General features: G+C 41.0%; 1 protein-coding gene across 2 annotated transcripts in view; it reads left to right on the top strand.

The window, feature by feature from the left end:
* The first annotated feature begins 1331 nt into the window (after positions 1 to 1331).
* Positions 1332 to 16894, top strand: part of spon1a (spondin 1a) — a 56837-nt gene continuing 41274 nt past the window's right edge. For both annotated transcript variants that reach the window (XM_086107581.1, XM_086107580.1), the window contains exons 1-5: positions 1332 to 1873; positions 3129 to 3235; positions 8702 to 8835; positions 15449 to 15522; positions 15857 to 15979. In XM_086107581.1, the coding sequence (XP_085963707.1) occupies positions 1642 to 1873; positions 3129 to 3235; positions 8702 to 8835; positions 15449 to 15522; positions 15857 to 15979 (670 nt within the window). In that variant the 5' untranslated portion in view covers positions 1332 to 1641. The remainder of the gene's footprint in view (positions 1874 to 3128; positions 3236 to 8701; positions 8836 to 15448; positions 15523 to 15856; positions 15980 to 16894) is intronic.

Genomic DNA, 16894 nt, shown 5'->3' with positions numbered 1-16894 from the left:
AATTGGCACAAAATACAATAGTGAGGTCCCATAGTAGCCCAGTAAGTCCCAAGACTTGCGAAAATAAAAATAGAACGACCAAAAAAAAAAACAACGATAAAATAAATAAGTAACTATGATAAATAAGGGAGATGCTTCGTCACGGCTTGAATGTGTGCATAAATGCAACACGGGCAAAGGTGCAAATGTAGCGTGATAAATATGCTAGTCTTGAATTTCACATGATATTTCCAAGATTATTTTGAACAAAAAGAATAGCGTGTTCAAGAATAAAGTGTCCAACGTGCAGGGATGAATGGGCACGTGGCTTTTGAGTAGTTGAGTTTTGGTTGTTGAATAAGCACTTAAGTTTTGAAATCCATTCCTAATCAATTTTCATTCATCGTGAATCCAATAGTACTTCCATCTTCTGTGAATTTCTGGCGGGTGCTGTCTGCTGGATTTACTGAAAATTACCATTATTGACAGATGATGAATTGTGCGAAAGCAATCTCTGAGGAAACTTGAAAAGGGCTCCACATCTTAAGTCTCATTGTACCTCTGCAATTTTGAAGGTGTGTTTGCTAACACTAGTTGCTAGCTTCCACTAATCCTTCGAGGCTGGCAGACTAGGTTTGAATGTTGTCTGCAGAGCCATATAGAATTGTTCAGCTGTGGCTCAGCGGTTTACTGTTGTCTGTAGAGCAGGGGTGTCAAACTCATTTTAGTTAGTACATTTGGAGTTACGTCTTACCTTGGGGGGCCGTTATGACAGTGAAACCACAACATTGTTACTTGTACACAACAAATTAATAGATTACTTGTTTTGAAATCAGCCAATAATAATAGTTTGTTCAATTATTGTTCAAGTGAGTGTGTACCAGGTAACAAAATTATTGCAAAATCGCAACATTATTTATTACACATGACAATCTGACATTTCAATACAGATTTTAGCAAGTTTACACACATGATTTGCTTTCACGGACCACATAAAATGACCTGGCGGGCCAGATCTGGCCCCCGGGCCTTGAGTTTGACACCTGTGCTGTAGAGCCAAACAGGCATATGCACATTAATTGTTGTCGGCCGAGCAATATGGAGACATACTGTACAGCTAACCGCTGATTTTCGATAGCTATATGTCAATTATTTTAAAGTTTTAAGGATTATAGAGATTAAAATGAATCAAACTGACAACTCTTTTTTTAGAAAGGTTTATGACTACTTTGTATCCGTGCGACACACGTGTGTGTGCGTGGCTGTGGCAATTTGACACGCGCGCACGCGCACGCACGCACACTGAGTTCAACGTGTCAAGCGCATTGCCTCCTCTGTGGGAATGTTTGTCTTTGCCGGTTGGTTGGTCAAAGAGCTGCGGTCGTGGAGGCAACCGCGCAACACTTATTCCGCGCTTGGCTATTTCCACGGACTCCCGCTATCATTTTTCCACTCTCGCCAGACGCCTTCAGTGTGTGTGCGTCTCTCTCGGACAGTGCACATCGTCGCACCCCATTCGGTCATTGCTTTCTCCCGCATACCCAAGCATGGATCCAGCCTCGTAGCAGACAGCACTTTGTTCACATTTTGGAGTCAAACGGGTCTTTGTTAGAAGTTTGTTTTGCCCTCCCCTCTGCCCCGCAAGTTCTCCAAGATTTTAGGATGGCAAAGCGCGGGCTGCACCCAAGCGTCATGCTCCTGCTGTGCCTGATCTCCACGGCGGCGTGCGACACGTTCGGATCCACCGAGGAGCCCACTGACACGGGCGCTAAGTCGGACGGCTACTGCAGCCGCATCCTGCGGGCTCAAAGCACTCGCAGGGACGGCAACAGCGAGTTCAGGCTACGCATGGAAGGAGACCCCGAGAGCTACCAGCCAGGGAGCACCTACAGAGGTTAGTGTGCCTGCTCACCTTTAATAACGTTCCGTTCCGTTACTCCAGCCTTCTACAACCTTATATTATTGTTGGAAGTGTCTTCATTTCAAGTAAAATTCGAGATTAAATCAAACAGCGTGTTTTTACATACTAATAGGCAATGAAATGTCATTAAAAAAAAAACGAAATAACTAAAAAAAAGACTTTAAGTAAAAATGTAAAGAACAAAACACAAAGTTTCGATTGTGAAAGGACATAAAATCAAGCTTGTTTCAATTAGTCAACACGATCTGGTTTGATCACACAATTTTGTAACATCTTTATTCATGTTTTTCCCCCCTTTTGTTTTGTCTGCAAGCAGGTGGCCCTAAATTGTGACAAAGGCCAAAGCGCATTTGTTTCAGTGCCTTGCTCAAGGGCACTTCTGGAGAGCTTGAAAGCAAATCAACCTTTCTCTATGATGATGATGATTATTATCATTATTTTACATCTAACGACAATTAAAACATGAATGCTTTTCTTTGGACAGTGCCAATTTTTTTAAAGTGCATCTTGGGCAGTCCACGGCAGGTTTTGAACTTGTGACTCTCTGCTCTATATTGTCAACTTTCTCATTCATGATGGTTCTCACCCTCCCCCCATTTGTAGTTTTCAAATCTATGCTAGAATGTTTAAATATATTGACTAAAGGTCAGCAAAGCTTTAGGGCAGTAGTGGGAAAGTCCGGTCCTCGAGAGCCTCTATCCAGCCTGTTTTATATGTCGCCCTTCGCGAAAACACCTGAATCAAATGATCAGCTCATCACCAAGCTTTTCAGAAGCCTGATAACGATCCCGATCTTTTGAATCAGGTATGTTGGAGGAGTGAGACATATAAAACACTCTGGATAGGGTCTCGTGGGGACCCGACTTGAGCACCATGGCTTTAGGGTGTTCCTCAATGTTCAAGTAAAGGTTGCGGTGTAAAGGGGCTGAGCCATGCTGGTTCATTTGTTCCATTGTTGTGTCGCAGTTTGCTATGATACAGTCAAGACACATTTCACATTAAAAACTGCAATATACCGCATTTATCCAGTGTTTAATTTTGGTTTTCAGTTTCCTAAAAATTATTTCATCTTGCCCTTCTGGATATCTGCAAAATATTTGCATGCTCTACCCTCAAGAAAAGTTTGGAATGTCAACACGGTGCAGGTGGATTATGTTCGGATGGTTCTTGCATCTGAATCAAAGTTTATCTCCATTTCCTCGTTCTGTTTCTATTCACCTCAATCCAGTGACTCTGTTTGCGACCAACCCTTCCTACTTCAGAGGCTTCACCCTCATTGCCTTGAAGGAGGGTGCAGCTGGAGAAAAGGAGGAAGACTACCTTGGAAATTTCCAGGTAAGATAAAATAGAAGTTCGTCAGTTGCTCCGCGGAGAACATTTCTCAAATCAGAAATGGAATTTGCAAAACGGAAAGCGCATTTGTCTGAACAATTTGTACAAAATGCTAAGACGTCACGTCACGGCTTCCATGCAAAAGCCATTTTCTTTCTCTAAAATCTTTAGTACCTCTTTCATAAGTAAATCTTTGCCTCCCTGGATAGGTCGTTGCAATCAACTCAACTCCACTGTAGTGAAGTAATACTTGACAAGAAGGCAGTCAAAGTGCTGAGTCATGTTGTCAATATAACGTGGTACTCTGGAGGGATGTTCTGATGTAAACTGTCACTTAGGTTTTGATGACCAATTCAGTACTCTAAATCGGAGGCTGTCTTTTTCTTTGTGGAGGCAGCGCTGATCGCAAGAAACTGGTCAAGATTCATATTTTACCTTGATTCTTTGCACTGTGATACAGACAGGAAATGACAGCACATTATAACACAAATACCAAAAAAAAGATTAAATAAAAAAGGAGAAATGTGACCATGGGACAGTATTTTTAGGACATGTGTACATGCAACTTTAGGCATTACAGGGCAGACTGCCATCTTCCCTTGAGCCACAAATTCTCATCCACATCACAACAATGCTCACTTCACTTGCATGAGCTTTTTTAGAAAAATGGTTGGTCGTTGCTGGATCTAATGCTTCACTCATTTGCCTTTGTTAGAAAAAGTCAAGCTTTGCCTCAGAAAAAAAAGTCTAATGGAAATGTATTGAAATATACTCGACATAATATGATAACTTCAGCCATTTTCCATGTAAACACTTGATGATCTCATGCCCCAATGTGGCCTGTGAGGCGATTCAACAGACACCCATGAGAATAATGTCTAATCAACATGACATAAGCAATTGATAGTGTCAGACACAGCAGAGAATTTGAAAGAACCATTTGCATGCATGTGCATGGAGAATAAGAAACTGCTTTATTAATGTGCACAAGGGACACAATGATGTGAAAATTGAACAAGCAGGTTTGAAAAATTCAATTCCACTGTCCCAAAACATGAGAACAATTGTAATATATACACGTCAGCATTTCCACCTCGTCTAACAAGCTGAATGTCAATTGCAACTTTTCCGACATGCTGCTCTTATTTACCGAACGGTTCTGTGAACACAAGGAACATGTAGAGTCTGTCTCTTGTGTGGTTGACTGTACACTCAAAAGCAAATGGTGGAGTTTAGATGGCAATTAGCATTTTATTAAGGAACAGTCAGACCGAAGAAGAAGAGGGAAGGAAGAGAAGTGTTGAGCTGCAGAGGCAGTGGTGTGCTGCTACATGCACCTGGCCATGGCAAAGGTTCCATCTAAGTCTTTGCGTTTCGAATGGAGTGCAAGCAGCAGATAGGAGAATATTGAAGTCGGCTGTGACTACTCCTACAGCGCCGCAGCCTTCCCTCTCACAGGAGAATACTCGTTGATGGTCTGAGAAATGATCGACACAGAATATGCACGAATCACTTTTATCGTTTCTCTGTCTTCATCATTTATTTCAACACGGACATTTAAAATGATATACATCACTAACACAATCTGCTTGGTTAAGTACACTTGAATCAAATGGAAGAGCTATGTGAAAAATTACACACAAAGTGGTGATTGACGTAACAATGTTTCTTATTGTAGTTTAGAGTGCTGCCGAAATGTACTTCATCAACCTTTGGGTTGTTTCTAATATTTTGCTTGTGTCTATTAGTCAGAAAATGAGCGAACCAAAATATTACTCTGCGTCCACAGGATGCAATGCATCACTGCATCCATATTATTGAACGTGACTTAATATAACTTTTCAACCAAAATCCAATCTTTGTCAAGTCAGTTTTTATTGAAACTCATTAGATTGTACATGTGTACCTAATGAAGTAGCCAGTGACTGTGGAATCTAAAGTGTGTTCAAGGATATGAAAAGACAGAGCACATGGAACTGTTTTAAACTAAATCAAAGCAGCCTATCATGCAATTCCTTTGTAATCTCAGTTAAAAATACAATTAGAGACAACCACATGTTTGTGCGCTGGCAGGAAGTCATTGTTTTGTTCGGCAGGACAGATTTAGCAACATATTCTGAATTCTTTTTTTTCTATTTGTTGAATCTGCAGCCCAATCTGCTCTGCACAGTGTGACCACATATCCCAAAGTTACATTGCTCTGCGGTGGCACTCGCTGTGAACTTAGCCACTAAATTTTGAGGACATAAAAAGCAGAATATTCTATTTTTGCCCCGCAGATGGCTCATATCTTGTCACAGAGATTCTTTTTATTCTCTTCCATCCCAGCGTGGAAATGCTTGATGTGAGAGGATGCTAAAACGTCACACTGTAGAACGTTTCCACATTGATGGGCACAAAGGAACATACGTTGGCCCAAAGGGAATGAGAAACATTGGGATCTATTTTTGTAGAGAGTGCATCTGCGTCTTGGCGCAAATGCCGGCAGATCCTGATTTTCATATCACCGCAAGGCTCGTGGCACGTACTCTATATGCCAATTTGTCAGACGGTTCTGCGCCAAGCTGGGTGGGCCGGAGCAGCAGAAGCAGTCTCTTGGAGATGTGTCTCGTGACAATTTGGAGGCAGAAAGTTGATCAAAATCTTACACCTGCTCAGTCCACGTCTAAGTGGCTGGGGCAGGGTAGACAGCTGGTCTGATGTGACACATTTTAAACATAAATATATGAATGGCAGGGATCAAACACTTCGAATAATTGTTTTCAATATTGTTATTTTTGTTTTAATCATCGCACTGGGCGGCACAACTATTGGGGTCTCCCATTGCCACTTCACGGTGCAGATATGCTTTAGCCATGTCAAGACAGTCGTAGGTGACTAGTGCCTCTTTAATTAGTTATGATTGAAGTCGGCTGTGACCACTCCTACAGCAGCGCAGCCTTCCCTCTCACAGGGAAATTACCAACGTCCGGTTTAGAGATGCGCCACATGCTGTGTAGGATTTATCCCGGTCACGAAAATAGAGTATTATAAAAGTTGTGATGAGTTGTCATCAGCCAGGTGAGGTGTATTTCAGATGTCACACTGACATGGGCAATAGACTTAGTGGAGAGAAATGACAAATGTATTCATTGTAAAATGTATACGTCGACTAAACCGCATCCTTGCCCATGGTGGTTGCTTACTGTGCTTATCATTTCAATCAAAATAATTATTTCATTCGAAATAAAAGAAAAATCTTGGATCGAAATGGGGTTGGAAGAAGCTTTCATCTGACCGTTGTTTTTTTTTTTTCGTTTGACTCGCGAGCGTGAAGTTCAAGTTATGAGAAATGTATCGGCAGTGAAGTCAACTCACGTCACAACAAGCTATCTAAATGTGTAGATTTGGCAACCCACTGCTGCAGGTCAGCATTTTGACTGCAGTCTTAGCCCTGACGTCATGTGAACAAGAGGTAAAAATAAACTGCTGTCAAAAATATACAGTACATTCTATTCCTCTATTGTCACCATGTCACTTAATCTTTTGTGTTTTTTGCCGTTTGTGAACCCCGCACACATCTTCCCCAACTGCACACACATTTAATTCCTCCATTCTCCTCTTCTTACATGGGCGGGCAAGCATCCAGGCTAGGAGGAAAAAAAACCAAAACGCTTCAACACAAGATGTTATTTGACGCATAGCTCATTGGAAATCTCAGAGTGCCCCGGCTACTGACTTCATGAGAAGCGCTTTTTTATCCAGCGCTAAACTGCCACCGTGTGTGCAAGTTAGAGTGTCTAACCCGGTGGCCGCTATCTCACGGAATAATACTTCTCGTGAAATAAGGTGGTGGGGGCTAGGGTGTCAGGCCGGGGGTATAGGGTGGCTCGCTTGGTGGGGAGCAGCGGGGGGTTGGGGTTCAAGACAAGTCAGCATACCCTCATGAGGCTTTAAGCGCAACATGGGTTGAACACAAATCACACATTATTGAGACTTTTGAAAATGTTTTCACTTACTCTGATTGCTGTACACATTCCAATGTTCTTCAAGCATGTCCACAATGCACACATTATCATCACCCACCCACAAACTGTTGCAACCCAATATTGTTTTAAAGATTTCCCCAGCTGGAGAGATTTCATCATGCTCACATTAGCACCACCATCATCATCGTCATCATCATCATCATCATCATCATCATCATCGTCACACACAATTACAAATGTATTGGCGAAACCAACCAGTTGTGATTTATTTTACCATGGAACGTCTGGAAGAGAATCTCAAGCACAAAGCCAAGTTTGAAGTGATGGAATTGGAAGTGTGGAGGACAAACAACATATCAAGAAATCTATTGCTACATTGATTTTGTGGAATTATTTTTTTGAATGAAGTTGCCCAAGAGTGCAATATGTCCTTGCAAGCCTACTATGTACCATACAGGGACACACACTCACATTTATCCGTCCACATAAACACAGTCAAACACACTTTTCGCCATCTTGTGGTTTGACGAGTACATCTTCCCACTGATATAAGTCTGCGACATGCATACATGCGCACACACACACACACACACACACACACACACACACACACTCTCAGATGCATGCCTCACACACAAGAACACACACACCCACACTAAACCTATCACCATCTATTTTCCAAGGGGAATCATTCATAACATGAACTGACAAAGAAAATCCCCCTTCATGGCGGCAGGAAGTTTCTGCTTTTAGAGCCCTGATGTTCTCTCTTCTAAATGAAACATCTCTTTTTTGCCTGTAGTCGACATTGACTTTCACACTTTGTCAATATTCTTTATTGATATAGTATGTGTTATGAATCGTGAATATTGAGCACAGTTCATGTGCATGCGTCAGACTGCGCCTTTTTAAATGACGCGGAGTCAATAGTGAGGATCGAGAAGGTGGGAATTCATTTTCTGATGGACCTTGTTATTGATCTTTGAAATTCAATTTACTTTATTTCACCAGTAAAATCCATTTCGGCTCAGGAGTTAATTTCCATTGAGTACAGCCAAGTAGAACGGCATGTCAGTACAAATATGACGCATCACATTTAATGTATTCCACACACCCAATCATTGGCACATACGTGGCAGCTTTCCCTGACGTTTGACTTTTGAAGAGCATTAAAATAAAATGACTACAATTATTTCACCCATTGACCACACTGGTTTTAATGATTAACATTAAAGAATGACATTTGTGACATGAATAAACTTTTACAAGACTGATGGGCAATTGAACTCACAGCAAGATTGGTTATGTGGACTCATCTTTTGTTACACCGCCCGAAGGAATAAAGCTGATATCTCAAAATGATTCAAGAAATATTGTGACGACAGGTCGCCTGAATGCTAACAACACAGTAGCAACTCTATTTATTGACTTCTTTTTCATATTTTCATGGCCAAGTCTGACTGTTATTTTCATCAAATTTCTATTTGTGTGATTTCGACAGATAATTGATGAAGAAGAAACACAATTTATGATCAACTGCCCACCCGCAGTGACAGAGGGGACACCTCGTCGACGCACCAGCATCCAGGTGTTCTGGACTGCGCCCCCTAGCGGCTCTGGCTGTGTATTACTCAAGTATGTATGTCAAATCTCAACTCACCTGTATTTATGGAGCACTTTCAAAAACAATCGCAGTGGTAAAACATTTTTTTTAAAGTAATAATAAAAGTAAATAATAAAGAAATACTGTAATATTGTTTTCTCATTCAGGCATACAAACAGAACACTTTTCATATTGGCCTTTTGTGTACATTTAGTTTAATTCCCTTTTGTTGTTGTTGTCTACTTATTCTGTGAACTTATTTGTTCATAAGAGGAAGATGAATGATATCTCAACTGACCGGTATGAGGGTGTCCTTGACTTGACTTGCAATGGCTGCAAGCTGGAGTTTGAACGGAAACAAACAACTGCAGTTTTCCAACAGCCATTTGTCCGTTGCCAAATAACACACATACAGTAAAGAAGAAAGGGTACACCCTGAAATGGTCACCGGCAATTTTCAGGGCACACTTACCTGTAGATAAACGTTCATGAACACTTACATTCAAACCTATGGCCAATTAATTAATCGAGCGCGCAGTACCTGGAGGACATTTACCAAGCGTGGAATGAACATGCAAAATTTAAAACATGAAGGTCTGAACGGAGATTCCAGTGCCGAATCCCTCACAATTTGAGCAGAGTGAAAAGCAGAGTGTCATTTTCTTTCCCACTTGGCCTCTCAAGCTATTCATTACCCTGTGTCGGTTTTAACAGTTGATTGACACAGATAAATGCCTCTGTTGTTTGCCTTCCGGTCCCACTCAGAAACAATGTTTTTCTAGTTCAGCTGAAGACGGATCACGACAGATATCTTTTAAATAATCCACGACCATGGGGAAATATTGGGGGGAGATTTGTGAAAATGTACCTCAGAGCTGAAAAACATCTTTACCCTCCCTGATCAATGAATTGCATAATCGTTATTTTTACCTTTTCAATGTGTTGCGTTCAACCCTGCTGTTTATTTCTTCAGTAGTGACAGGGATGATAAAAGGCTTCGCTTATCTCAGCGTGACAGGAGGTTCTCTTTCTTAATAAATTAACCTCGCATTACATCCCCATCCATCCGTCTGTCCGTCCATCAGCCCATCCATCCTTTCCTTCAATTTCTGAGGGCAAAAGGCAAACAACATCATGGATATGTCGCCAGGCAATCACAGGGAAGTTGAGAGTTGAGAAAAATCCATTGAGTAGAAACTGTTCCTGTACTCGATGCACTAAAGTCAACTATGTTAACCATTACGCTACCAATGGCGAATTCAACACATTGCATCACTGATCATTCACATTTACTTTTTTGGGGGGAATTTTTGATTTCGTCTTCATAGGCCTTGTCCTAGTTCTCTCCAATGGGATTGCAGGTGTGCATGGATGCACTAAAAATGAAGACAAAATGGCAGACCCCTGACATTGAGGAAAGAAAGAGGGAGAGAGTGAAAAGCTTACACTTCAAAAAAGAGATAGCTCTGGAAATGATGATTACAGGCTGGCAGTGGTTATTTATTCTTCCTTCACCTGCAGATGTCAAAATGAAGGTTGTTGTCTGCCTCTGGGCTGCAACAAAAGAAAAGTTTTAATAAAGTTGTATTGATCGAAGTGGTGCAACACACATAGCGTGCTATCAAGCACAAGCTTTTTTTGTTCTTCTTTTTTTTTTGATGTGAGAGGTATTCATCGAGAAGAGATGTTGACACTTTCTGCAAAACGTATTGAATGAAGAGGCAGATGCAGTCAACAAATAATTACAGGAGGATACTAACACCTCAGCCAAGGTTGAAAGATTTTGGAATGCAAAACCAACAAAAAGCATTCCTGACAAAGAATGGTTTAGCACAAGTTTTTGTCGCATTGTTATGAAAGGCTATTTGGGGAAAAAAGTGAAGAAAGTCCATAAAAAAAACAAAAACAAAACGAAACATAACAAAACAAGAACAACAACGTTCTCATTATGCAATACAACAACAACAATACAAAAAAATAAGAAACGTCCAATACTTGTTTTTCTCTTCAATATTGTTTCTGGCTGGAGCTGCACATCTGTCAGTCTAAAGATGTCATGATAAAAACAACATATGTCTTTGAAATTAGAAGCATGTCCGTTAAAAGCACCCGTGACTCACATGTCTCCCCTCCCGAGTGGTTTACTGCAGCATAATTGGTGGGCAGTTGCCATCTTTGAGATGGAAAGATTTAGCCCGGTGGTTTGGTCGGGCTTAAGGTTGGTTCATGATGACAGAGTTGGACTACGATGCTTATTCTTGTCGTCGATCGGGAGCTATAATATTTTAAACCGTTTTAGCATCCCGTTATAGTACCATGTGTCAGTGTCATGTATGGTGATGCAATTTATCATTTGCAGTTGGGTTTTGAAGACCGCACGGCAAGGATGAATGGATTGGTTTGATTAGCTTCTTCCTAGTTCTTTGCTAGGAATAAGCTAAATGGACTTGTTAGTTGAATCCGAAGTGACTGTTTCAAACATACGATGTTTAATATGCTTTATCTGTTCAGTTTGTCAACTGCAACAAGCGGTGGCATTAAACAACTTCAACTATACAGGTATATATTTTGAAAATTGCTCACAATCTCCTGCTTCACTTGATGTGATTTGGGTGAAGTTAGCTGACCACCACACAGTACCCGTATCTCAAATACGTGCTTACAAGTCAAAGCAAGAAAATGAAGACTCATATTTCGAAAAACCCTAAGTTGTGTCACCTGTATCTCAGGGTGCCCCTGGACAGTACATAGATGCATAAAATGACATTCTGTTAAATGTCAGTAACAAAACCACTGCTTCCCTTTTATGTGTCTATGTACTTAGACTGCAAATAATTGCCTTCTACGCATGTCATCAGGAACCACCTCATCATAAAACCGAGCGTGACCTGTAAATGCCTAAAGTGAAACTACTTTGCCACAGCTGAACCTGCGGGCTTTATTCATCTTGGTCCTTAAAGCCATAATAAGTCATATGCGAGTACAGCAGTCACTTGTGAAGTTGCCGCCATCAATTTTCTCTCCATTTGTAGGTGGAAGGCAATTTATTCCTCATCGCCGTCTGGTGTGAGATATGCGGGGTCGTGTGTTGCACTCTGATGGGCGGTATTAGTGAGACAGTATATCAGTGAACATCCTACCACATGCAGCTGTCAAACTGCCTCTTTCCAATACTGATAGGACAACGGGCCCCCCGTTAAAACCTGCTTTGCGTGGGCTGTTCACATAGGATTGTCTGAAATTATTTATTTATAATTTTTTTTAATCTACAGGAGGAGCAAAAAGAAATAAACGAATTCAGTTAATCTCTGGTTGAAGCCGAGGCAAAGCAAAATGAGAATTAAATTATTCTGCTTCACATCTCTTCAGCTTGTAAAAGGAAAGCGTTTTGGAAAGAAAATCATCATTTTAACTCTCTCTCTCTCTCTCTCTCTCTCTCTTTCTCAGACTACACATCCTTATGCACTCTTTTAAGTCAATGCACTTTAGGGGTGATTGGAATCGGTTGTGGTGTAGACCTAGCAAAGTGAGATAGAATTTAAATTGGATGTTAAGTAAGCATTACTCCATTTGATTGTCTGGCCAGCCCAGTAAAGTGGGTAGGGTGCAGCAGTGTGTGCGACTCTCAATGAGATATATGAAATTGGGGTGAGATTGAATTAAAGTGTGAGCAATTAGAGGAGTGCCGCTGGCATCACTTTCCTTGAATCTTTTTAGATGCATTATAGAGCTCTTTTGCATAGAAACCAGTTGTCACAGACAAACCGGCCACAATATTAGGTAGCCACGCAAAATCTAATGATATCCATCCATTCTTTATCTGAACCGCTGAATCCTCACGAGGCTCGCAGACGTGCTGGAGCCTATCCCAGCTGACTTTGGGCATTAGGCGGGGGACACCCTGAACCGGATGCCAGCCAATCGCAGGGCACACAGAGACAATTTAGAGCGTTCACTCAACCTACCATGCATGTTTTTGGAATGTGGGTAGAAACTGGACTACCCAGGGAAAAGCTACACAGGCACAAGGAGAACATGCAATCTCCACACAGGAAGGCTGGAGCCGGAATCAAACACCGTACATTTGTACTGTGAGACGTACTGTACGTGTTAGCCAGTCGAACACCGTGCCGCTATCTAATGAGATAAAAAATACTAAAAATATTCTATTAGTAAATTAGGCACTTCATTGAATTTGCTTTGTCATTCAATCAGTGATGGAGTAAAACAAGACAAAAGCAATGCAACTTGAATTTGATCACTTTGTGCTGGCTAACTGTTACCATCATTGGTCAAATTTTCAGTTACTGCTGACCCATCATCGGCAAAGATATTGTCCGTTGTTATAGTCGCAGTACAATAGTCGTGATGTCACTCAATGTGTCTTTAGAGGTTAGTCATTACACACAGTTGCAGCAATTACCATCTGGCCCTATCCGTTTAAACAGCAGAAAACATCTGGCAAGTAAATATTACTTGTTTGGTTTTGTAACAATACAGTCCCAAAAAAACCCCAAGGTACATTTTAGTCTTTGGCTATAAATACAAAAGGTCATGGTGAGTGTTAAATTTGAAAACAAATACTTGGGAATGTCGATGTCATTGTCCCACAGATGGACAAAGTAATTCAGAGAGCACGGTAACATTCATTAGACAGCGGTTTTACCATTATTACTAAAATAATTACCCTTCTGTCAAATGACAGTAAATAGGAATGTTTTCCATGCTTTTCATGCACTGCGTTAAATGCGACACACTTAGGTTGTGTGTACGCGAATGAGTCCGCCATTTATGTGTGAGAGGTGGCGAGCCGACTCAGAATTGATTAAAATTAATGCGCAATATCAGTTTGCAAGCCCTTTGTCTGTCAGGGAAGGAAGTTTATTGAAAGCAAATCCAATATCTTCTTGACTTAATGGAGGAATGCATAACTTGGGGCAGTGCTTCAAAGTCAATATAAGCAAAGTCCACCGATACTGCTCTTCTCATCTTCCTGAGGTAGCAAACTGAAATCCAAAGCTCCAAAAATATATTGATCATCATGTTTTCACTTTTCCAATTGAATATCTCCGAAATATTTTCTCAACATTATCATGGTGTTATTAGGGATTGACTCAAACAACAAATTCAGTTTGGAATCAGGAGAGGATTGCAGTATCTGGCAAAAATAGACTTGACTTTGTGCATCACATTTCCTGCACTGCTTATGCAGTATTCTGTTCACAAATGTGAACTGCGTAGAGCTAAACTTAGTTTGACACTCCGCTTTAATTGGTATGCGACCAGTCCAGCTGGACCATCCAGCCCCTCCATTCACATTGACACACCACATTGTTTGGGGTTTGTCCCCATGGAAACATCCCAGCAGCCATCACTGCCTGAAGGGCTTGTGTTCGAATGTTAGATGGCAGGGGCCTTGTGCTCTGCCCTCATCTGTTTGGTCCCTGAAAAGGTTTGTTTGGGACCGATTTACATGTCAAGACCCTACCAGTTAGAGGAACAAGTCTCTCTGACAGCTCAATTTGCACAAGGGCTTGACTTCCATCTTAGAGAGCATTACTGCTGCACCGTGTACGTACTGCAGTGTGCTTGTATCTCAGTGCAAATGTGAGCAAACATTTTATTTACTGGCATGTGGCGGATCCAAAAAAATCCCTCAAAGTTTCACAAGTGGAGTACTTCAAACTCGTTCTCTAATTTCAAGGTGAATATCCTCCCCAACAAAACAGAAAAAGATTATCAGTCTCTTATAAATTGATGTCCTTCGCCCTTACTTCCCACTCCAGATTTTGTTTCCTGCCGCGGTATCCGTTGCCGCAGATTATAATTGTGATTCATTTGATTGTATCTGCTTCAATGTCATTTTAAAGACAGTTAACAGCAAAGTTTCATCTGAACTTCAATGACGGTTTTGGCGGTGAAAGGGGGTGGGGGGCTACAGTACAGAACAGTATAATGTGGCGCTCTGTTAAAAATACGTAATTTTGTGAAGATTTATGACATTTATGGACATTGGCCCACATTTATTTTATTTTATTTTTTAAATTTTTAAAAATCGTTTTGTTATTTGTGTGTTTACACAAGGTATCAATGATGGCACGCAAAACAGAAAAGTGACAACCTCAACAAGAGAATTACAACAACAATAAAACACAGAATTAACATTGGAAAAATGTCACTTTGAAAAAAATCCCGTGCATTAATTAGAAATTTCATGGTGGAAAAAGTCTGATCTTTTTGGGGGATTTTTTTTTTTTTTTTTGTCCATTCTTTCAGAAAATGATTGAAATCTTAACATATGGAAGGTCGGACAGTAGGCCCCTATTTCTACCCTGCATTACACATATATATTATAATTGTTTTTTTAAAATATATCAATGGAAAGTTTTATACACCATGAACTGTGCTTTACTTTGCACATCTTTAATTAAAAAAAAAATAACAATAATAAATCATCTGAATCATCTTTTTGAATCCTGCATTTGCCTCCGCTGACTATTCACTCACAATTCTTCAAACCTATTTTATGATTTCCATTATTTCACACTGAATGCTATTTCATTTTACACACTTGGCGTACAGCTATACTTGGTGAAGCTTCTGACAATTTTCTCACTGCACTTGTTTCTTGTGATGCTTGTGCAGGGCAAGCATTGTGCAGAAGAGGATCATCTATTTCCAGGATGAAGGCACCCTCACGAAGAAGATGTGCGAGAAAGGTAGGATTTCCTGCCAGCTCCTCAGTGCTTCAGTCTACCTGCGGGAATTCACTTTGGTTCCACGTTTCACTCTGCTTCATTCTCGCTTTTGATGATGATCCACTCAGCCGTTGGGCCTTAGCGTGGATGACTGGAATTGGGATTGACCCCACTCGAGACATGTGACATTGGATGCTACACTGCAAAAACAACATTGCTCCTTTTTCTCATACCCAACTTTTGCCTTCATCTGGCTTCCCACATACAGAATTTAAATGACCAATCTAATGGTCTCGCTGAGTGTCTGTCAATCTTGCTTCATTGACGGTTTTCCCAATTCCTCATTTGAATGCAGAATCCCTATATGGAGATGCTACAGATAAACCCCTGCATGAGTGCTGTGCCTGTGGAACGGCCAAGTACAGGGTCACCTTCTATGGGAACTGGTCAGAGAAGATTCATCCTAAAGACTACCCACGTAAGCAAAAATGAATCTGCTCTTTATAATGTCACTTTACATTTAATTATACATTTCATCTTGATCATGAGTCTGCAGGCTGGCCAGCCTGTGTGACGTATGCGCATGTGTGTTCATAACCTTGTGCCTCACGATCGGGATGTGAATTTATTCAGGGATTACCTTGCCTCTTTTTAAAATTCAAAAAGTGGATCAATATATTGTGCAGAGTGGAGTATGATAAACCCTCAGATCCAATGGAACCCTAAATCACAGCCTAACAGAAAGACTAGTCGGTACGGAACGCATTCTCACATGGATCTTACAATTGGTTTTATTAGGTACATCTATTATCAAGTTCTTTGCAGGGAAATTGTGAACAGGCAGTAAATTGACATGAACCCTATTGGCACAGCTCAAAGTTACTGCTTGACTTCCCTGAAGCAGTATAGCCACTTAAAAAAAGGCAGATTACTGTTATTATTATATTTTTTTGGGGGGAGTGGTTGTGCTCTAGTTTTTCATTCAGGCATTTTAAATTCTCTCATTTCCCTTTTGTGTGTTTTCTTGACGCGCTACCCAGCTATCTGCTTTTATGAGCTGGGAGGGTGTTTACTTATGCTAATTAGGACCAGATGGCACATATTTGCAATGTACAAGGAATTAAGGAACCGGATGTCAAGTGCAAGTGAAATATTAATTCATCTGAAGATCTCATTTAAGCGGCCCGGTAGTCCAGTGGTTAGCACGCCGGCTTCACAGTGCAGAGGTACCGGGTTCGATTCCAGCTCCGGCCTCCCTGTGTGGAGTTTGCATGTTCTCCCTGGGCCTGCGTGGGTTTTCTCCGGGTGCTCTGGTTTCCTCCCACATTCCAAAAAAAACATGCATGGCAGGCTGATTGGACGCTCTAAAATTGTCCCTACGTGTGAGTGTGGG

This window comes from Hippocampus guttulatus, chromosome 3, assembly GCF_054856545.1.
Source record: "Hippocampus guttulatus isolate MCC_2025c chromosome 3, RoL_Hgut_1.0, whole genome shotgun sequence".
Taxonomy (NCBI): domain Eukaryota; kingdom Metazoa; phylum Chordata; class Actinopteri; order Syngnathiformes; family Syngnathidae; genus Hippocampus; species Hippocampus guttulatus.
The sequence above is the reverse complement of the archived record's forward strand: the minus strand, read 5'-3'. Positions and strand labels throughout refer to the sequence as shown.